This window comes from Dermacentor variabilis, chromosome 1, assembly GCF_050947875.1.
Source record: "Dermacentor variabilis isolate Ectoservices chromosome 1, ASM5094787v1, whole genome shotgun sequence".
Taxonomy (NCBI): Eukaryota; Metazoa; Arthropoda; class Arachnida; order Ixodida; family Ixodidae; genus Dermacentor; species Dermacentor variabilis.
This window is the reverse complement of record NC_134568.1, coordinates 118,958,402-118,981,902: the sequence shown is the minus strand read 5'-3', so window position 1 is coordinate 118,981,902 and position 23,501 is coordinate 118,958,402. Positions and strand designations below refer to the sequence as shown.

Here is a 23,501-nt window from a genome sequence, read left to right as displayed (position 1 = left end):
ATCTATCACACGCCAGGTGTCCGATCTGGCGCTACGGGGGATGGCCTACGGCACTACCGGATGTCAGGTGTCCAATCGCCTGCTGTTCCGGCACATCGGACACCAAATTGTACAGTGTCCTCCCTACTTTTGTCGCATGCCAAGCCTCCGATCTGGCACTATGGCATGCCAAAACTCCTCGAATTCGGCTGCCATTCCAGCACATTGAATGCCGTATTGGATGCCAAATCGTACATTGTCTCCTAATTTTGTCGCATGCCAGGCGTCCAATATAGCGCCACGGCACAGCCAAATGCCTCGGATCTGGCAGCCATTCCAGCATGTCAGACCCCATACCAGACACCAAATTGTACCGTGCTTCTCCTACTTCATGGCGGCAAGTTCTGGGTGCAATCATTGTGCAAGAAAAAGACCTAAAACACTTTTACTGAAATATTGGAAGGTGCATTCATTACATGTGTGCTTACATTATGCGAGTGAATACAGTAACTTTATTCAATTTTCTTCATCCAGGCAGCCAGAAGCACCATTAATGTATTTTTCCATAGTGTTGTATGATTTTCCATTTAGAAATCAGATAAGTTGGAAGTGCATCATCGTGATATAAATTGTATGATATAGTGATGTGAAGCAGTTTCATGCACTCTGTTGTTGGCTGTGAAAACTGAAAGCTTTACGGCCACATGTGAGCTTCTTCACCCTGAATGCTTTTAGATTACAGGAAAGCTAGTGGTACTAGTGGGATTGGGCCATGATTTATCAGTGGGGTGCAGACCACCAAGCTACTTTAGTTAATTGCTGCTCGACTGTCCACTACGTGTGCACAATCTCAAGCGTTGTTGACGGATAATTTGAGTGACGTGGTACAGCAAAAGCTGGCTTAGCGGAAAAACTTAAATTAGCTGCGGCAGCAATATTCATGACGTTGCACAGCAGACGGTCTCCAAATTATTGGACATTTTGTATCTGGTAGCCTGAAATTTCACTTGCCTCTGTACATAAGTAGTAGAGGCCAGTGTCTCATGTCTCAGTAACCAGCAATGTCCCAAAGGTTGGTTGTCTGAAAATCTGTTGGCATCTGTTTAACCTCTGTGTGGACATGCAGAGGTTAGGCAGGCAATAGTAATTGGGTGTTTTACACTTAGACCTGGTTCATTGAAAAAAACTTGCAGCACAATTTGTAGTTCAAGGCTGGAAATTACAGGAGAGAAGCAGTGTTTATTTGTGCAAATGTGGTATGATACTATAGAGCATAAAGAAATGCTGCTGGAGAAGAGGGCCTTTCAGTGCACTTCAGTGCATGTCAACACAAGCCATTCAGCTGAGATGGGGTGGTTATCTTGCAGGCTGTTGGGCATCAGCGTGTTGGAAGCCTACCAGCGTGCCAAGTACTCGGCAGTTCGCATCTTGGGCAAGCGGCTGTCAGGTCCCGGCACTGAGCGCATTGTGACAGCCACTCCGAGTGCCCGCCTCGTAGTGCCTCGCACCGGAGGGCACCTTCCAGCTGACCATCGTGCTATGCTTACCACTGCACTCGTGGCACCGCAGCCAGCCACTGACTCAGAACTTGTCATTTGAGCCCTTGTCTCCTTTCTTTCCTGTCTGTGCCTCCCCCCCAATCCGTGAGAGAGCTGCTTTTAGAGGGGCTGCATTGCTCTGCTGCTGACAAAATTGCAACTCCACTCTCTGGGGGACGCAATGGTTGGGTGTTCCAGGCACCTGCTCCTTGTAGCCACCAGTAGGTCCGTGTTCATAGTGGTGTTCACCCCTCATAAAATGCTGCCTAAAGATATGCAGTATTGTTCAGTTTGAGCGTCCCTTTGCACACCTCCTTTCCAATGCTCATTTTGCATGTGACCTTCGACCTGTGCAGCTAGGTGAGCACTTGTGAAGAAAAAAAAAAAGACATCGTGACTAGCAAGGACAGTGCATATACTGGTGCTGCAAATATGCCTAGTAATTTAAATAGGAGGTTCTTTGGTCCTGTGCGTGTGTGAGTGCATGTGTGAGTGTTAAGTATGTGTCACTTCCTTTCTTATACTTGAATACTTTTTAGATTCGTTTCACTCTTGAAACTCTTCTTATTATTATTTATGAGCTTTCTGAAAAATGTATATTCATTCCTTTAGTCCAGTGGTAGTGCTGTTCACATGGACTAATTGCAGCCAAAGAATGTTCACTGAACTGTACGTACAAGAAAAGGCAGTCTTTTCTTGATTGTGCAGGTTTTCTGCCTTTAGCTGAAATACACAAAGACCTCTAAAAGCAGCCTCTCCCATTGAAAGCAACTGAGAAATGTGGCCCCAAAGACAAAGGAAGAAGTGTAATTTGGCAGAACTGATGACATCCCCTCACTTGTCGCTGTCTGTCAAGTTGCATGAAGGTGTTGTCCAGTGATATTTACAAATTGGCAACCGTCTGGTGTAGTTACCTGCCCTCTTCTTGGCACTAGCCACAAGCATGCATGGGCACAGCTGGGATGTGCTCAGTTTTGCCAAGTACATTTCTTTTTGTGCTGTCTTATGGGTGGTGTTAGCACACTACCATCTACTTGTCAAGCGCACTTGCCATGTTCTTCCCTCTTGTGTTCAGATCTGTGCCGTGCTCTACCATGTTTGCTCTGGTATACTGGCATTGCGCATGTATGTCTTCTTTCTCTGTAAAGTAATCTGGACCCATTGTTCATTGTGCCTCCTGGAGTCCTTTGCCGAGTATAAATATACAGTGTCTTTCTAACTAACGCAGCTGGCGGAACCTGAAGCTTAGGAGTCTGCACTATGAGAGAGGGAAAATACAAGGGATGAACTTGTAATTCTTTTCCTGGCTGTGTGTTTAGAGCTTGTGCAACGAAAAAGTTCGTTTCACCAAAGTTGAAATTAAACTGCCAGGCAGGCCGAGTGAGCTTTCATCTGGAGGATTTGCCTTCACTGCAGCACACTTAGTTTTGCTTTCGCGTGACAGATGTTTTGGCCTCTTATCATTAACTGGGGAGTCTGTGGTAGAAATAATTAGGGTTCAAGGGTGTTTTTGCGCGGTTGTGTGCATTAGAGGCTGATAAGGCTTGCATAAGGCCCGGTTTTTTTGTTGCTTGCTAGTCTGGGCAGTGATGTAAATGGGCACTCCCTTGATGCTTAAAACAAGTCATGTTAGCCTGAGCTTGGCTACCATATTACCCAAGCAAATACTTCTTAGGCCATTGAGAAATATATAGCAGTTCAGAACATTCTAGCTTGCACTATGATTGCTGTGAGGGGAGTGCATATTGCGCAGCCATAAAGGTATTTGACCTTTAGGTGCCAGCAATTCAGTCCAAATATTGACGGTGTTGAATTCTGTAAGAATCCTACACTTGTCCTGTCACAAGTACTTGTTTCACGGTGAATTTATGCATGCATATGTGTGTGCTCTCTGTCACAATGTTGTTTTCTGTAGGTTTGGTTAAAAAGAACCGGTGAAAGCTTTTTTTCTTTTATGAATCTTGTCTGTTCCAAGACCATTCCAGTGATATATCAAAAGGCTTTCAAGAAGGCATACACTTTGGAGACTACGTCGTTATATATAGCATAGAAATGCATTTGCTGTAGACTAATGTATATAACCTTTACGCACAAGTTTGTTCTGCTAAAAACTGTGCATGTAGAAAGCCATCCAAATGGAAGCAAATGGAAGTCTATTTTGCAGCATTGTATAGTTATGAAGAGCATGGAAATTGCATTCAGGCTTTAGCTGCTGTTGCTATATAGTGAGACTCGAGTGATCATCATGCATACCAAAAATTTTTGTGCACAGAACAAGTGACTAACATCATATTCTACTGAGTGTTCTGGTTCTTAATGTTTGCCAAAACAGAGTTGAACCTTGAGGTGCACAGTGTGGAGATGGTGACAGAACATAATGCTTTAAATACAGCCTCTGCTTATGTTGTTTGTCGGAACTGTTGTGCCAATGTTAAAAGCCAGGGCATCAAAGACAGGTTTATCGAATTTGTATGCATGCATTGTTTGTACTTTTCTTTTTCTAGGACAAAGGATGTCCTGGTCACAGAATCTCTTAAAATGCACAATTGCAATAGGGTTACTGCTACGTTTTCTTTTTTGCTGAAAGTGCACTGTCGGTGATCTGTGGCAATACTTGTGTACATAAATTTGTGTTATTAAATTATATGGTACTATTTGGTTTCATATGCAGTCCGGTGTAATTGCAGAAACTGTTCTGTTCCCTCATATATTGGTATTAATAAACGTTTTTTTTTATCTCACTTCTTTCCAAGTTTCTAGTGGTTGCTCAACCAGGTTGAAAGTGCAGTCACTGGTCTGGGCCAGAGTTCAGCAGCTTGTTAACATTGAAATGCACAAGTGCTGTTGTCAGTTCAAATCTTCCTAGATGTCCTTAGATAGTCGCAGGTAGGATGCTGGCATGTGAAGACATCGTAGTATTATTGACTGAATTAGTAATGTTCATTTTTTTCTTCTAAGAAGCGTCGCTTGATTTTTGAACTTCACCTGCCACGGGGACTATGTGTGGCTATCTGCTGCCGTGCAAGAGGTTCTGGGGTCAATTTGAACTTCACCTGCCACGGGGACTATGTGTGGCTATCTGCTGCCGTGCAAGAGGTTCCGGGGTCAATTTTTTGCTGCAGCGGTGTCATTCCAATGGTAATGGAATGAAAAAAAAAAAGTGCATGTACTTTGATATAGGTGCATGTTACGAAAACGCAGGGGGTCAAAATTAAACCAGAACCTTCCGCTGTAACATCTACAGTTGACTTCGTTAATTCGACCTGACGGGACCGACGAAATTGATGGAATTATCCCATGTGTCGAATTACACAAGATGCAGAAAAAACTGCAACACTGCTGATTCATTTGACATTATTTTCCCGTTTCTAACATGCCCCCTAATCAGACGCGCGCCCACTTTCTGTGCGTCCAAGAAATTTAACGCGCGCCTGATTTTTTAACAACAACAAAAAAGGACACTGCACGCTGCCGCGCCGGCGCTCGCCTCCGAAAGTTCGTCAGGAAAGCTTGCTCCGTGCGGGTCGGCCTGTGTTGCTCAACGGCCGGCTTCATAAAGTCAGCTTCGCCGCAGTACATCGGTGTTGTGGTAGCCGCAAAGGAAGTTTTGGTATCGTGTCCGATTGCACAAGCGCAGGCAATATTAGGGCAAATTTGTTTAAAAGAAGCAGGCGCATGTTAGAATCGGGTAAATGCCGTACTAGATATTGTGAGCTACAGTTATTGCTCGAAAATCTCCCTGAGACAGTAAAAAAAAAGGCGTTTTCGAAGGGGCTTTTTTTTTTTTCTTTACGTGTGTTCAACTCGTTAACTGCCCCCAAAGAGACGCCTCTAAAGGGGTCACCATATATAAGGATCAAGCGCGCACGTGCTGGCTGGTCAAGTTCGAATTATCCGGCGAAAGCCAAGTTCTGCGAACATTTGGACCCTTAGAAATTCATGAGCGCCGGCCGGAGTCGAATTAATGGGAGTCAACTGCATTGTAGCCCGTGTTGCTTTGGCATGTTAAAGCCCAAGAATCAAATACCTTTGTGATCACTAGCTGTAATGCTTTCACAGTTAAACCAATGATTTTATGCGCAAGCTAATCTGCGAGTGTGCATTTCTCTTCTTTATGTTGCCCCAAAATTGATAGTTCGCTGTTTTAGACACCTATGTTGCCACGGTATGTACTTCTGGGCTCACATAATTGTAACGATGCTGTTCCAATGTAATTTTTTGTCGCGCTTCGTCAATGGTCGGAGCGGCTTAGTAGAGCGACATAAATACCCCAGAAAGTGCACGTGAAACCGCGCCGCGGTAGCCAATTTGGGAAGAGCATCGCACGCGTGATGTGAAGACGTGTGTTCGTATCCCACCTGCGACCAGTTTCATTGCAGTAGCAATTATATGGACACTCCAAGCGCATTTTTGCCGTCGCTGTGATGTTCCGAAGTCCGAGGGCGATAACATCGTCGCCGCGCGTCGTATGCCGTATATGCGAGTGAAAGCACGCGAGGGAAACTGACGATCGCGGCTCAGGAGGAAAGCAGAGCAAACGCGCCGTCTTCTGTCGCGCAGAAGGTCGGGGGGGATGAGAGGGAGAGGGGCGGTGTGCTTCGGCAGCAACTGGGCATTTCGCAACTACGTGCAAGGGCATCTGACAAGTTTGTATAGGTGTTCTGTGATCTGACGATCGCGGCCCAATCTCGCGCGCGATACGGAGGAAAGCGGGGAGGCAGTGCGGAAGGGAGGAGCGGCAGCTTCGACTACGCCAAAACGGAAGGCATTCTGTACGAGTCCACCTTGTGGACATGTCCATTTCACCTCTGTTGAAGTTGTGATTGGCTGGGCTTGGCTGCGCATCCGCGGCAGCGAGGCGCCACAGCCACTCGGCACTTCAGCAACAGACGAAATGGACACGTGCATTAGGTGGACTCTTACGGAATACTTTTCCAAGTGCGTACTTTGCGCGGCCGCGCGCGCCGTATCATAGAATAAAGAATGGCCGTCTCTTGAAAGGGATCTGCAGACGGCTTATACATTTTTGCGCGCTGTGTTCTCGCCGCTCTTGCGTTGAAGCGGTAGTCAACACAAAGGTCACTTCGCTCGCTGCTGCTGCCGCGCTTGCTTACACCGGCGTTTCGACAGCGAGTGTCCGCGCTCGTCGAGTGTGATATGTGTTCATGTTTGCTTTTGCGCGCTGACACCATGCTTGTTAATTCACTTAGCGAATGTTTCCAAGTTTATACGGACGATAAGATTACTATCATTACTTCGTATAGCTGTCCATACTAATTTGCTATCGCAATCGATGCTTCGCCTTTCGGGCTAAACTGCGACATTTTTTGCTTAGTAGTCGCCGTGGCGTCATGTCGTTTGCGGGCTTCTTTCATTTATTGGAGCCCGTGCTCTGCTACTGACCCTTGTATGCCAGAGTATAGCACTAAAGGCCCCCACCCCTCGCCACGTTTCTGGAGGGGCTATAGCAGCGACATACCGCTTCAACTTGGCGCCAAAAATGCATCTTTTTTTTTCTCCGGAGGGCAGCTGGGCGCCACATGAGCGCGCATGCACGCACTTCTTGGATGCGTCGTCGATGACGGGCGTCACTGACAGCTGGATAGTGGTAGGAATGGCCGTACGGGGTGGCAACGTGCCAGCTATTTCAGCCCGCTGCACGTGTTCCAATCCAACCAGACGGGGCGCACTTCAGAGAACTGCGGATGACCGGCAGCCACGTGGCGCGGGGTCAGCTCAGGAATGTGGTACCCGGCCGCGCCACCCGGGACGAAGCAGAGTTCTACGAAGCCCCTCTGACGTCGGCTCCGGACCTTTACACCTGTGTGTGTGTGCGGCACTGAAACCTGTGCAACACGTGTTTGTGAGCCCTCCTCCAATAGGGCGGGTCATCTACGGTGAAATCGAACGGTGACGTCGAACGATGACTGGACGAACGTTTCCGTCCACTGGGAATCAAGGGGGGACCAAGTGCTTATAAGCAGCGTTTGCCGGCTGCTAGAGTGTGCTCGTCGTCGGGAGCTGAGTGTTCGTTGTCATGCTAGAAATGTACTCGTGAGCTGTGCGCTCGTAAGCTGTTTGCTGTATGTTAGTCTTGCGGGCTCCATATGGGAGTCACACTAGACTGTCGATATATGTCTTGTCTAAGATGTAAATAATGTAAATAAATCCTGTTCACCGATCGAGTTCCTCTCTACGACCTTCAACTCCTTCAAATGGTGGCAGCGGCGAGATCGTCCGACGACTCCTACATCTGGTTGACAGCGGTGGGATCGTCCGACGAATCTAATAATAGGTAGCAGCCGAACTCCGCCGCACTTACGCCGCAGCTGCCGTGACCTCCGAGATGTCTTCGCAGTCGAGGAGATGCGACGGGATGTTACATGATAGTAATCTAAAGAAAGGAAAGGCGCTTGATTCTGCAACCCGTGAGGGAGCGAAGGGGTGTTACATGGAGAAAGATTAGCCTATTAACGCGCGCCTCCTCTCCGCGCGCCCTGGTGCTGCCCTCTCTACACATGCCTTATGATGATGCTAAAAAAAAGTCGCAGCTTCGATTGCGATAGCAAATTAGTGGACAGCTATACGAAGTAAGACAGTAGTTTTATCAGCCAACTTGTAAACATAGGCATACTAACTAAATTAACAAGTATGCGCAAGCAAACGTGAACACATCTCACTCGATGACCGCGGAGACTCGCTGTCAAAACGCTGGAGTTAGAAGGCGCGGCATCAGAAGCGAACGAATTGACCTTCGCGCTGCCTCTCGCATCCCCCCCCCCCCCCAACGCGAACTAAGCCGCGAAAACAAAAGCGCGTGGCGGTCTCAAGTCTCGTCGCAGATGGCTTTCAAGATACAGCGGCCCGCGTTGCCAAGAGTAGACAGATGACGATTATTGTTGCGTGCGCTCTAAGAAAAATTTACACCTTTTCAGTCGTATCTTGCCACACAACAATAAACGTCATCTGTCTTGTCTGCATTTCCTTTCTTTCACGCTGCGAGCCCGGTACTTCCCAACGGTATGCGCGTTTTCAGCATGACATACCATTCCCGACAGGAAAGTAGCGGGCGCGGCGTTTTCAAGAAACGCAAGCAAGACAGATGACAATTATCGTTGTGTGCACTCTAAAAACAGTTGCACCCTTTGGGGTGTATATTTGTCCCACAACGATAATCGTCATCTGTCTTGCAAAGCCGGTCGTGGTCTTGCCCGCGTTTCCTTTCTTTAACGCTGCGAGCCCGGTACTTCCCAGTCACGAACGGCATGCGCGTTATCAGTGTGACGCAGCATTCTCGACAGGAAAGCCCCCCCCCCCCCCCCCCCAGCGAGCGCCGAGTTTTCAAGAAAGGAAACGCAAGCAAGGCAGATGACGATTATCGTTGTGGGACAAATATACACCCCAAAGGGTGCAAACTGTTTTTAACACTCTTAAAACGGTTGCACCCTTTGGAGTGTGCATTTGTCCCACAAAAATAATCGTCATCTGCCTTACTGGCACCCGCCGTGGTTGCTCAGTGGCTATGGTGTTGGGCTGCTGAGCACGAGGTCGCGGGATCGAATCCCGGCCACGGCGGCCGCATTTCGATGGGGGCGAAATGCGAAAACACCCGTGTGCTTAGATTTAGGTGCACGTTGTTACGACTTTGAGGTGGTCCCGTAGCGCTCGTCACCCGTTTCGTGACAGAGCGTTGGTAGCGAAGACTCCGAGTCAGGCGTCGGTGAGAATAACAAAAGGGACTTTATACACTATATACAGGTCATTATACAGGACATGAAGGGATCGGCACTGGGGCCGAGAGCTCACAGCAAACGCGACTGTTCTCGCACGGCGACGTCCGGCGAAAACGCGTGACACATCTCACCCCAGTCGAGAGCGGCACTCTGCTCCCGGTGGGTCGGCGGATCCGGTTTTCCAGGCGGCGCGCCGCGGCTTATAAGCCCCCAGAAACCATTGTCACTCAAACGGCCCAATCCAAAGTGAGCACTCGACGGTCGTCGGGGGGGGGGGGGGTCCAACCAGCGACCACGCTGGCCACCCCGTTCAAAACTGGCGGGCGCGGTGACCTCCAGGGAAGGGGAGGTACGGCGCCGGGCTGTCTGGCACTTGGCGACACGTTTGAACATGTTGCCCGCCGATGCTTCTCCGGAGGACACCACTGCCTGACAGCTCAGCATCTTGACTTGTCAAGGGAGAATTAGGGCGCTGTGCCTTTCGGCGCAGCCCCGGGTTTGTCCAAAGGGCGCTCGCAGGAAAATTCTCCATCTTGCAGATTCGGAATCCGGGCTTGTGGTAATGGCACAACAACGTTAAAGAACCCCAGGTGGTCAAAATTTCCGGAGTCCTCCACTACGGCGTGCCTCATAATCAGAAAGTGGCTTTGGCACGTAAAACCCCCAAATATTAGTATTGCCTTGCTGGCGTTTCCTTTCTTGAAAACTCGGCTCTGGCTACTTTCCTGTCGAGAATGCTGCGTCATACTGATAACTCGCATGCCGTTCGTGACTGGGAAGTACCGGGCTCGCAGCGTTAAAGAAAGGAAACGCGGGCAAGACAGATGACGATTATTGTTGTGGGACAAGATACGCCCCAAAGGGTGTAAATTTTTCTAAGAGTGCACTCTTAGAAAACTTTACACCCTTTGGGGCGTATCTTGTCCCACAACAATAATCGTCATCTGTCTTGCCCGCGTTTCCTTTCTTTAACGCTGCGAGCCCGGTACTTCCCAGTCACGAACGGCATGCGCGTTATCAGTGTGACGCAGCATTCTCGACAGGAACACTCTTAGAAAAATTTACACCCTTTGGGGCGTACACTCTAAGAACAGTTTACACCCTTTGGCTTGCCCCTTCTGCCACACAAAAATAATCGTCATCTGCCTTGATGCGTTTCCTTTCTTTATCGCTGCAAGCCCGGAACTTTCCAGTGACGAACGGCACGCGCGTTATCAGAAGGGGCACTCCAAAGGGTGTAAACTGTTCTATGCTGATAACGCGCGTGCCATTCGTTACTGGAAAGTTCTGGGCTCGCAGCGATAAGGAAAGGAAACGCATCAATTAAGGCAGATGACGATTATTTTTGTGTGGCAGAAGGGGCAAGCCGAAGGGTGTAAACTGTTCTTAGAGTGTATCTTGTCCCACAACGATAATCGTCATCAGTCTTGCCCGCGTTTCCTTTCTTTAACGCTGCGAGCCCGGTACTTCCCAGTCAAGAACGGCATGCGCGTTATCAGTGTGACGCAGCTTCTCGACAGGAAAGTAGCGAGAGCAGAGTTTTCAAGAAAGGAAACGCAAGCAAGGCCAATGACGATTATCGTTGTGGGACAAATATACACCCCAAAGGGTGCAACCGTTTTAAGAGTGTAAGGTAAAGCCCCAATGGGTGTAAATTTTTCTAAGAGTCCGTAGACAGAGGTGCACCCTTTGGGGCGTATCTCTGCTACACAACAATAATCGTCATTTGCCTTGCTTGCGTTTCCTTTCTCGAAAACGCCGCGCCCGCTACTTTCCTGTCGGGAATGATGTCATGCTGATAACGCGCATGCCGTCCATTACTGGAAAGTACCAGGCTCGCCGCGTTGAAGAAAAGAAATGCGGAGAAGACAGATGACGATTATTGTTGTGTGGCAAAAGGGTGTAATTTTGCTTAGCTTACACACTCTAAAAAAAGTTTGCACCCTTTGGGATGTATATCTGCCACAAAACAATAATCGTCATCTGCCTTGATGCGTTTCCCTTTTTTAACGCTGCGAGCCCGGTATACTTTGCAGTAACGAACGGCATGCGCGTTATCAGCATGACATAGCATTCCGAACAAGAAAGTAGCGGGCGCGGCGCTTTCAAGAAAGGAAACGCAAGCAAGGCAGATGACGATTATTGTTGTGTGGCACATATACACCCCGAAGGGTGCAAACTTGTTTAGAGTGTACCTGAGCCTGCACGAAGTGTAGGTAACAAAAATGAAAGATAGCCATAGACTCTAAAAAAAGTTTGCACCCTTTGGAGTGTATCTCTGCCACACAACGTACAATAATCGTCATCTGCCTCGATGCGTTTCCTTTCTTGAAAACGGCGCACCCGCTACTTTCCTGTCGGGAATGCTATGTCATTCTGATAACGCGCATGCTGTTCGTTACTGGAAAGTACCGGGCTCGCAGCGTTAAAGAAAGGAAACGCATCAAGTCAGATTACGATTATCGTTGTGTGGCAGATATACACCCCTAAGGGTGCAAACTTTCTTTAAAGTGTGCACTCTAAGAAACGTTTACACCATTTGGAGTGTATATTTGCCACACAACGATAATCGTCATCTGCCTTGCTTGCGTTTCCTTTCTTGAAAACGCCGCGCCTGCTACTTTCCTGTCGGGAATGCTACTCTTAGAAAAATTTACACCCTTTCGGACTTATTTTGTCCCACAACACCCTAAAAACAGTTGCACCCTTTGGGTTGTATATTTGTCCCACAACAATAATCGTCTTCTGTCTTGCCCGCGTTTCCTTTCTTTAACGCTGCGAGCCCGGTACTTCACAGTCACGAACGGCATGCGCGTTATCAGTGTGACGCAGCATTCTCGACAGGAAAGTAGCGAGCGACGAGTTTTCAAGAAAGGAAACGCAACCAAGGCAGATGACGATTATTGTTGTGGGACAAATATACACTCCAAAGGGTGCAAACTGTTTTTAGAGTGAATGATACACTCTACACTCTAAAAACAGTTGCACCCTTTGGAGTGTACATTTGTCCCACAACGATAATCGTCATCTGTCTTGGCCGCGTATCCTTTCTTTAACGCTGCGAGCCCGGTATTTCCCAGTCACGAACGGCATGCGCGTTATCAGTGTGACGCAGCATTCTCGACAGGAAAGTAGCGAGCGCCGAGTTTTCAAGAAAGGAAACGCAAGCAAGGCAGATGACGATTATTGTTGTGGGACAAATATACGCCCAAAAAGGTGCAAACTGTTTTTAGAGTGTATGTCATGCTGATAACGCGCATGCCGTTCGTTACTGGAAAGTACCGGGCTCGCCGCGTTAAAGAAAGGAAATGCGGACAAGACAGATGACGATTGTCGTTCTGTGGCAAAAAGGGTCTAATTTAGCTTAAGAGTGTAGAGCATTGCACTCTTAGGCAAAGTTATACCCTTTGGGATGTATCTCTGCCACACAACGACAATCGTCATCTGCCTTGCTTGCGTTTCCTTTCTTGAAAACGCCGCGCCCGCTACTTCTATTCCTTTGAAAGCGCGAAAGCGCAATTTATAATCTAACGAATCCAATCCAATCCATAGTGCTCAGGGCGTCTCGGGCAGATAGGAGACTTCATGCACGGTGTTTTTAAGGTTGTTTTGCGTATTATGTGGTAAAATAGAGCAAGACAAATTCTATAGAACCATGCTCATATTGGTTTCCCCCTATACTGCGTCTGCGTTTTTAAATCTGTTCACTTATCTTGTGTTTGTGCTTTAGCACACCAATGTTCTTCGAGCAGACGTGCTTGCGTGTGTAGGTCCGGTCGGTCGTGTCAATGGCGTCAGTGAACAACACAAGGATTTCCTTCTCGAATTCAACACCGGAGCAAATTCGGAGAGCTAGAAAAAGACAGCCATCTGTTCTAAACGGAATCAACAGCTCATATGAAGACAGGAACAGCGATTACTTGTGGTGCGTACTGCCTCTTCCCGCGAGCTTGTGCGTTTGCGTATCCTCTACCGCCAATGCCTTTTTGCTCAAAGTACTTCACGGTCAGCCTGGTTTCCTGTGTTTTTATGAGAAGTGCAAGTAACTGCCGAATTTCAAGCCATTTCTGCGCTCTGCTGAATAAACGTGTAGTATTTTACTTCAGCCACTTATTTGTGAGTCGTGTATATTGCTCGTCTGCTTGCGAAGTTTTAAAAAGTGCTGTTAACAAGACCAGAAACTCTCGTGTTCGTTTGATTCGTGTGTAAATCTTACTCTGCGTGTTTTTATCCTATCTTGCAGCCCAATATGCTTCGATGTTATTGAAGAAGCTCACATGACACCTTGTGGACACACTTTTTGGTGAGCAGTCAATGTGCCTTCTGTTTATACGTGAGCCCAGCGCGAGTTTCAGAATATTGCTTTAAAGTGCACTTTGCTTCCTTCCAGCTACAAGTGCATCACAACAGGCCTGGAATACAGTAACCGATGCCCAAAGTGTAATTTTGTGATTGAAAAGAAGGAGCAGATCTATCCAAACTTTTTGTGTAAGTCATTCATTTTGATGCATAGCGAATGATAGTTGTACTTCATAGCCATCAAGCTTAAACCGTTTAAAAATATTATGGAAATTTAGCTACGGTCACTTTCTATTGGTGTCTAGAAAAAGAGTTTTTGTCACAGAGTGCTTGCCAAAAATAGTCACGTGAAGAAAATTTCATTGATACAAATATTAAACATTGTGTTCTCTAACAAGCATAACAAAAAAGGTGGGATAGTACCTGTTTAGCAGTGCTGCTTACTGTGATAGCACATAATAGCAGCTCAGACCCCATACTTTACAGGACTGTAGTCCCATGAAAATTAAGAATATTTGGAGGAGGCATAGTGTTCTGGTGATAACCTGGAACTTTAGAAATAGCCCATAGAGGCTGGGACTGAATGTGTTATGAATGAGGTTGCTGTAACCTTAGTGCAGTGTGTAGCTATAATGCTTGTGATAGACCAGTAGATTTTTTTTCTTCATTTGCCACAATCTAAAAAATTATCTGTTTAACTATGGTATCAGATGGAAAGAGACCTTTTGTTTCTTGAACACCTCTGTTATGTAAGCTGCAATTTTATATCTTAGGCGGAGGTGCACTTAAGGAAAGGAAAAGACCAGAACTTTAGGCACCGAGTCCACCACTCTCTATGAATTTTTGCTTGAAATATCTGAGAAAACCACCTTATAGCTTTAATAAAGACAGGATTGCTTTTTCTAGGTCGTTTCATGCTTCCTTGGCCCAGGTACAAACCAAGGGGTTTTGAATTTTTCTTCTCTTTTCCTGGATCAGAGTTGTTCTGAAAAGCTTTGTTGCATTTAGAATTTAGTATTGTGAGATTGGCTGTCCCTTGCATGAAGCCACTTCAAGGTACTCTCATAAAAACAAAGTTTTGTTTCACTTGGCCCCTGAAAGGCTGACTTAATATGTGTGCATGCAACACTGTCAAAGAATTGGTATTGACCGCAACTTTCCCATTCCAATGCACACACTTCTTGTTATCTCCTTGTGCTTTTCTCTGTCCTTCTTAAATGGCACACTGGAGGAAAAACAGTGATGGCTGACATTTATTTCAGTTGCCTTTTTCTGCGTGTTAAAATCTAGCGTTTGTTTTTTTCTACTTGCAACATATCAGAAGAGTTGGTATTTCCTAGACATGCCCAGTTTTGTAATAGGTCCCAGCAGTAGTAAGTTCCTGCTTCTCAAAGATGTCCAGTGATCTGTATTTAGGTTTTGTCAACTTGGTTGTCTTTAGTTTACATTGTGTACCTTGAATTTTTATGGACCGACTTGGTTGTTTAGGTATTCCATAAACTGCCTTGCCATTGAACAGACATGCCTATACTCATTGTGCCCTTCACTTGCTGTTAGTGTTTTCACATTGGCAAATGGTGATGTGACATTCTCTTGTGAATACTATATTGGAGTCCTAACTTCAAATATTGCAATTGTGAAACTAATAAAATCATGCAATATGCATTCTGTGTGTTCTGATTGGATCAAGTTAGGAATAGATGAGCTGGGTTATTCTCAAGTGTGCAAGCATTTCCTTGCCCGTTCGATAGTTATTGCTACATTCTTCGGTTAGCTTCTGGAATGAGGGCAATCCACAGCTATTCATAGTCAGTAGGGGATGATTATAATAGTGACATCGGGCATTGCAGTTATGATACTCTGTTGGTATGGTTGGCTAGAGCAGTTCTTTTACCGTCACTGCTTGGCATAGGTATAGAAGTAGTGTTTCATTTCTTTTGTCATTTAGATCCCCTTGTTCAAACCAAGCATCTGTGATCCAGAGTAAAGGACATGTCGTTAATAGTCAGGTTCCTGTCTTCATAGAAGTGCAGTGACTATTGTACGACTTAAAAATCTTTGGATGGAGAAAAGGCATAGCCTAGGTGAGCAGACGTCTTGTATGTTCCTGGCCTTCAGTGCAGGAAAGCAATGCGGATTTTGAAAACAGATTAATCATTTTAGCAGTAATATTGGCACTTTGAGTTCATTAACAGATGAAAACATTGTCCTGAAAAGTGTTACTCATTTCCAGCATTTTCCGTCCCAATGTCGTGCTGGCATTGGGACTTCTCTGCTTGTATTGCAAGCTCTATATATTATAATAGCCCCTTGAGGCATGAATTATGATGGACTGCCTATAAATGTGGTGTCAAATTTATACAAGTTCATTTTAAGGCACTTGACACTCCTCTGCAGGAAAGATGGAAGGGGCTTAGGGCATTGTTGTGATGAGTCATCATAATTAGTAATTAATTATCTGTTTATTGTGCTGTCAGTAATGCTCCATTCTTGTGTTAAAAAAGTTCAGTCGCAGGCTTGAAGAACATGCACAATTTCATTATTGACTGCATGCATTATGAGCAAGGAAAAATTATTTTTTCTACTTGCTGCCAGAATGCGGCATGTCAAATGTCCTGTCAAACATCATACCACTTTCAGCAAAGTGGTCATCTGTAGCAGCATGGAGTACGTTGGAAGTGAAATAAAGACACATTGAGCATGTAGGGGGTTCAATTCACCTGAAGCTTAATGTGTGCTGCTTTTTCTTGGCCACCACTCGACAGAACTGGCAAAAACAAGTCGGACCCGCAAATGTGGACATGGCACCTTAAGGGGATAGACTTTCCATTTGGAAAATATGTCCGCTTTGTTTGAAATGTTCTGATTGTTAGAATACTTTAATGTAATGGCTTACAAATTTTAAGCAGGCCTTAACAGAAGATTTCTTGCCTAACTCAAGTTAAAACATACATTTTCAGATAGTCTACCTTCTTAATAGTGTGACTTAGTGGGTGCGGTATTTGCTGCCAAGCTTGTGGGTTTAATTCCTTGCCATGGTGGGCATATTTCAATGGAGGCTCAGTGCAAAAGTGCTCCTGTACCGAGCTTTAGGTGAATGTTAAAGAACCCCCCATATTCAAAGGTTCATCTGAAAACCTCCACTATGACATCTGTCATAGAAACTATGTTGCTTTTGTACGTTAGTCTCCGTAAATTACGCTCGGATTGCTTAAGGGAAAATTGTCAGTTTTCTTTTAAGTAATTTTTCACAGCTGCTTTTGGTATAGTGGTTTTAGGCAGCGTTTTTTATTATGATTTGTCTTTTGTTATTTCAGTGAATGAGCTTATTACAAAGTATAAGCAAAAGGCTGCTGACAAGAGGCTGAAGTCGCAAGGCGTAAGTGAAATGCAGAACTTCTGTAATATTTATTTTTCTCTCCCCTCAGAATCAACAGCATGTTCATATGTTTATCATATTTTTTCAGAATAACCCAGTAGTGTCAGAATTACATGAACTTATTCTGCAGGAGTCTGACAGCATGAATTTGAATGATGTCTACAATATGCTGGATGTTCTTTCAAAGAAGAAGCAGCAGCTGGAAGCTGTAAGTTGATTTCCACTCTTGACAGAATGAAACATAGACCAAGGTTTTTAGAATCCACAGATTTAGTATTGTGCTTTGAGCGTGTGCTTTCAGTATGTTGTATTGTGTCTGGAATAGTTGCACTTTCACAGTTTAAAGATGTACAGTCTTCAAACTTGTATGTAACAAAATCATATAATTAATTAGTTCTAATAAATTACATTTTTGGTAGTTTTGTAATTGATAGAGTAAATTTTTTACACATTAAGGCTCACACTTCCTTTTAATGAACTGGTTACTTGTAACTGCTTACTTTATTGATGAAACAAGCTGTAACAGGCGACACAGCTTTGAGCCCTTGAATTCTGCGAGCATAGTTTCATTCCACAGATGAAGAGACCGTCTTTTGTGGCGCACCCTCATGCTACCACTTCACAGATCCGGCCCGTGGGATTTGGCAGGTCTCCCCAGAAGTTGAGGGCTCAGAAATAAGCCTATGTTGTGATAGCTATTCCCATTACTCTGTTGTTGGGCAAAAGCTGTGAGCAAGGTCTTGAGATTATTGTCAATCCGCTTAAAAGGCTCCTCACCAAGCCACATAGCAAATTTTGGTTATACACTAGAAGTTGTTACATGCCCTCAAAGGAGCGTTCTACCGCAATAGTTTTTTTTATTGGTTCATTAATAGTCAAGATAGAAATACTTAAGTGCCGCGAACCCATGATTTCAAGAGGCGAGCGCCCTTGCCAACATAGACACTCTCTCCACTTGCCCTGTATAGCCTGAATTGAATTTTGGGTTTTACGTGCCAAAATTAGGATTTGAGTATGAGGCATGCCGTAGTGGGGGACTTCGGATTAATTTTGACCACCAGGGGATCTCTTAACATGCCCCCAAGGCACGGGACACGGGCGTTTCTGCATTTCGCTCCCATCGAAATGTGGCTGTAGTGGTCGGGATTTGATACCACAATCTTGTGCTTAGCGGCGCAACACCATAGCCGATAAGCCACTGCGGCGGGTCCCATCTAGTGTTCGCAAGCTAAATTCCTTCCCTGCATTCTCTCATACCAGAGCTGGAGGGTCACATGACGCGTACGTCACGGGCCCCGCCTTCTTTTTTTTTCCTTTTTTTTTTTTTTTTTTTTTGCTGTTTGGTGCACTTCCGCTGACTGTCTCACGAGCGAATTGTTGTGTTTGTCTTGTCTCACACAGCGCATGATTTTACGTGCTGTGCATGAGAATATCTGACAAGCGGTATAAGTCAGTGCTACACGAACACCGAGGCAGACGCAAGCAGATCACAGAGCATAATCGAGCGCTGGAGCGCATTAGAAAATGACATAGTTTTGCTCTCTGCGTGTGTGACTGCACGAATGTGAACAAGCAGATGAAACGAAAGTATGTGTCTCTTGCTACGGTGTGAAGTGAAACAGACACACAGACATTCAGTTTGTATGTTTTATTATTTCTCTAAATTTTGATTTGTCTATTTAAGCAGCGCATTGAACAAATAACTCCTGTTGCCTTGAATAATTCTCAAAGACACATGTCACTATGAGCAATGTCACACTGCCATGTCGTAGGTGTACTTGTGCGATATGCCTCGACTCTCCAGCTAAGGGCGCGCTGCCTGTGAGAAAAAGGGCAAGCGGCGTTTAGTTTGAAATTTAAGCCCTTTCTGCGACGCGTAGGGATGTAATACTTAGCAGACACAATGGTTAGCACGCATTGTATGCACTATGCTTGTCAGCTCGAAATGGCCAAACCTGTTAAGGGGCCTTTTAATAGGGTTGGCTGGATGATGATGCTTGGTCATCTTTTGGTATTTCTTGCCAAAGGGTAGCAAATGCATCCACGCACACCTTGCACCTTGGCCATAAAATAAATATTGTGCTGTCCATAGCGGTGTGGCGATTATTTAAAAACTTCAGATATCAAATCAAATATTGTTTTATTCAATTCTTTCCTTGAATCAGATAATTGCTAATTACAAATTGAAATATTTTTCCTATGGTTTTTTATTATTTTATATCGTCAACTGTGCATAATCAAGCATAAAGCTAAAGCTAGAATGCGACTTTTATTTGGGCTGTAACGGACATAAAGCAGAAGTTACGTGGTAAAGCACACTCCGTCACTTGGGGAGCCAGACATCGGTGACATCATGAATTGTAAGGATTCAGATTTCATCCAGACAAGACATTCAGATGTGGGTATTGTTTTATACGGTTTATAGATGCTGCACCTGTGTGCTTTCTTTGGATTAAATTTGGATATGCTTTGTTGCAACATTAGTTAGTAACATAGTTGCGGCAACATAACTGCAACTGTTCCAACTAAATAAAAAGTCACTTTTCTGGCTTTCCCATCATTGCAGATGACTCATGTTTACGAGTGCCTCAATAATATACACACAGGTGCTAACTGGCCCACGAGGCTACATTTCTATACTTCGTTTTGATAATTCATGGCCGTGCATGCTACAAAGAGTCCTTAGTATGCGAACAGTGTGCTTATTCATTCTTCTCTATTTACATAAATGCTGCCAAGAAAAGAGCTTGTCGCCCTGACAAAGGCATGTCCTCTTGCCGAAACATTAGCTCCAGCTTGGTTCCCTTATTCCTAGGCTGTTTATCACTTCCGGTCTCCATATTATGGCCCATTTGTCCTTAATTTTAATGCTCCATGTGTGTTTTTAGTAAGCCATCCTTCATTATTTGCAGTGTAACAACACAAATTTGCTAATGTTGTAAGTACTATGGTGTGAACATTGTTTTTTAATAATGGTGAAAAATACTTTTCATTATTTTAAATTGTCAGGAAAGTATTCAATATTCTATTTGCTTCTGGTAGTAATCGATTTCATCTAAAAAATTTACTCTTTGCACACCTCTAGCTGTCCGTGATAACTTTGCCACAAAGCTGAATTATTTATTGTTTTTAATTTGAGTTCTTTGTGTCACCTCATGCTTTGAGGAGCTTGAGGAGGATCCTTTTGCCAGCCAGAGCAAGTGTGGTTTACTTTGGATTATTATTTTATAGGATTGTAAAGCAGCACAAGCACAACTTCTGAGAGAGTTTCTACAGCAAGTTCGCAAGCACAAGCAAGAGGTGACCTGCTTTTTTCTTTTCTTTCATTCCTCTTCTTTCTTACGTGTTTTTCTTGTAGTGTTTTTTTTTTCTTTTTGTTAGTGTGTTAAAACGTTCATTTGGTGTGATCTCTTTTTAGCAAATGCACCAGCTTACCTCTGAGCTGAGCTTCATTGATCAAGACCTGAAACGGGTTGAGGTAATTTTGCCTTTGTTTTGTTTAGATCGTGGTTAGTTCATGTACTAAAATGACTCACTGAAATTGTATGAGTTTAACCCTTATGCAGAAGGAAGTTATATATGGAACTTGTGTAGGTGATGGACATGCCCCAAGTGCACTCAACACTACTATGAATGGGTTCTCGTTATGTGAGAAGGGCTCATAGGTATATGCTGGAAGCCAATAGATAAATTGATCATTAGCATATAAACTCACGTGTAACACTTGGCAAATTTGTGGCAATGATGAGCACTCTGCATTAGCAGGCAGCGTTGACATGTTTGCCATCGTTAGGTGCCCGTGCATGTTTCGCTTTTGCCTGTTAGGTGGTGAATGCATAACTTGTGCTTGATTGCAACTAGTACATGGTTGCTTGTTTTGGGTCAGGTGAGGAGACACAATCTCTCCAATGCTATTCACTATATGCTTAGAGGAATGACTTATTAGATAGGTTGACTCTTTTGAATGTGGCATTCTTTTGGCTTTATTGCATGGGAGAATATTAATTTTAAAATTTCATCGGACTTAGATACTTGTTTATACAGTGTATTTTCCTCATTTGTGTCCAGTAAATGATTTGTTGGTCATTATTAACCTTGTGTTTTAATTAACATTTTTCCCTGCACACTTTGGGGGCAGTTGTAATAAATTGGTAGTAGTCATGCAATAAACAGGCATGATTTGAGCATTAACTGGCTCAAATTCTGCAATTACTGGAATTGAAAACCTTCATGTTAAAAGAAATGTTGGGGGGAATCTTGCCTGATTAATGAGCTATGTGTTGCTTAAGTATGGACTGTCTAGTAGCCATACATGTGTATCGGCAAGCACACTCCCAAATTCTATACTCCATCCCAAGTAGAGTTCCTTGCAGTGCTGTGGAGGCTGCAGGGTTCCTTAGCCAGTAGGAAGAGTGAAAGCCCCTCAAAAGATATTCATCCACGCCGCGTCATCTGCTCAGAGTCCGCTTGCTGTCTTGTTGATTTGTGCTCCCCGAACCGGTGGGTGCCTTCATGCAACAAATGTACTGGTACTGTAACCATAGGCCACATTTGCATGAATGTGACATAGGGGCGTTGCATTATCTATACTCTTTCTCAGCAATTTCTTGCTGCCTCATTGGCCAATAGCCTGGTTGCACACTCCTCTAAATATGTTCACCTGCGCTGCATCATTTGGCTGGCATCCAGTTGGCATTTGTTTGCCATCTTGCCGTCTCTCTTATGTTTGGAGACCCATTGGTACAGTGAAAGCTCGCTGGCATTTGAGAGAAATGTGGTTCTCTTCATAACTGTGTTCATACTAGCACTCTCGCTGCATTGTTTTCTGTCCGCACCAAACACATTTAAGAGGAAGCTTTAGCTCGGGCCCAACTCCGACGCGGCCTATTCAAATACATGTAAAACGCAAAAACGTTTTTATGAGATAACCCCTGGACCGATTTTGATGAAATTTGTCGCATTTGAAAGAGGAAGTTAAATTCTAGTGACTGTTGGAAGCGGAATTTCGATTTAGGGCTTGAATTTTCTTAAAACGATTTTCAAATATTTGACCGTTAGAAAAAAATAGAATCACGAAGTTTACAAATTCATAGCTTTGCATCAAGAACTGATATCGCGGTTCTGTAAACGACATTCATTAGATCATTCAAAGCGGACAAATTCAATATGTCATTTTACATCTTACGTGAATTTGTTACGTTGGTTACAACGGTTTTGCAAAAGTTGTATTTCCCTATGATTAAATTTTTTTATATTCATGTGTAACATATAAATTTTGTCCGCTTTAGATGTACTATTAGATGCAATTCACAGAATTGTATTATCATTTTTAGTGGTTAAGTTACAGAGTTGTAAACTTGATAGTTTCGTTTTTTGATAAGTTCCGATTTTTGCCAATTTTTAATAAAAAATCGACAATCTAACTCAAAAATTCGAAACCAACAGTCACTAGATTTTAAGTTTGTCTTTTAAATGCAACAAACCTCGTCAAATTTGGTGCAGTGGTTGCCGAGAAAAACGATTTCTCCTTTTACATGTATTTAGATAGGAGCACTCGAGCTAAAGCTTCCTCTTAATGCTAGGAACTTTGCCTGCTCTGCAAAATGCAGGATTTTTTTATTTGTCTGGTGCCATTTACTCAAACAATGTTAGATTACTCCATGACAGCTGTTACCATGATACATTAGACCCACTGTGAATATGCCATTTCTCCACTTTACCACGGTAGACATGCTGAGTGATCAACATTTTAGCATACTGTCATTGTGCACTGTACTAGAGCATAGTATTAAATTAATGATGCAGTGAAGAATTAGGCTTTTAGAGCTTTCTGTATCACCAATGCAGTGCTATTGGTTGTGGCATCATTTGGTAGGTGGAAGTCAAACCACTTTTCTGGCTTGACACCATCTTTGTAGGCCTAGCAGCATCAAAACAAGCAGCTTACCTGAATAATAAGGACAAAACATACCTAATGATCTGTCCTCAGCGTAAGATGAGACTATGGAGTGGCTGATTTTACTATTTATTTTGTGCTGGCAGGGCGGAGATCAAGTCGCAAGTGCAAATTTGGATCGAAGCTAGCAGTCTGGGCCGTGTGGGCGCTGCCAAATTGTTACACAATCATGGTTACTGGCGGTAGCCATTATAATAATTCTTGGCATACAACGCACATGCTCTGAGGGCCTCTTGTATTACGTATCATACAAAGCTAAAACTCTGTGATCTCTCTAATAATCAGACAGTTGCGTCCATCATAACTATATTGCGCTACGCGAGGCTATTGCCTATGTATACCCCATACCTCCTGCAGTGCTGCAAGTTTGCTTGTGAGATAGGGTACAAAAACAATGATGCTAGAAATTAAAAATGTTGTTACTGCAATACATCGCATGCATAACTTTAGGCAGTGAAAGGGAACATAAAAGGGAATATGAAGGTGAAAGGGAATGTGAAAGGAAACATAGGAGCATGTGTCAGATAGCCTCGAACCCAGCTCGGGGGTTGCATAGCTGCCGCCATCAAAAACAAAGTTGAAAGGGAGGCAAAGCTAAGTTCACCGATGACACTCTC

The 23,501-nt window shown here is 44.4% G+C and overlaps 2 protein-coding genes across 7 annotated transcripts in view; both read left to right on the top strand.

Moving 5' to 3' along the window:
- The window catches only part of LOC142583676 (uncharacterized), an 81,867-nt gene extending 77,609 nt beyond the window's left edge, over positions 1-4,258 (top strand). For all 4 annotated transcript variants that reach the window (XM_075694167.1, XM_075694178.1, XM_075694171.1 and 1 more), the window contains one exon: positions 1,347-4,258. In XM_075694167.1, the coding sequence (XP_075550282.1) occupies positions 1,347-1,578 (232 nt within the window). In that variant the 3' untranslated portion in view covers positions 1,579-4,258. The remainder of the gene's footprint in view (positions 1-1,346) is intronic.
- An 8,527-nt stretch (positions 4,259-12,785) lies between these two features.
- The window catches only part of LOC142583645 (E3 ubiquitin-protein ligase COP1-like), a 56,442-nt gene continuing 45,726 nt past the window's right edge, over positions 12,786-23,501 (top strand). For 2 of the 3 annotated variants that reach the window (XM_075694147.1, XM_075694140.1), the window contains exons 1-7: positions 12,786-13,175; positions 13,494-13,553; positions 13,641-13,738; positions 16,867-16,928; positions 17,017-17,136; positions 20,160-20,228; positions 20,347-20,406. In XM_075694147.1, coding sequence (XP_075550262.1) covers positions 13,039-13,175; positions 13,494-13,553; positions 13,641-13,738; positions 16,867-16,928; positions 17,017-17,136; positions 20,160-20,228; positions 20,347-20,406 — 606 coding nt within the window. In that variant the 5' untranslated portion in view covers positions 12,786-13,038. The remainder of the gene's footprint in view (positions 13,176-13,493; positions 13,554-13,640; positions 13,739-16,866; positions 16,929-17,016; positions 17,137-20,159; positions 20,229-20,346; positions 20,407-23,501) is intronic. The other variant, XM_075694151.1, reaches the window with a different exon arrangement.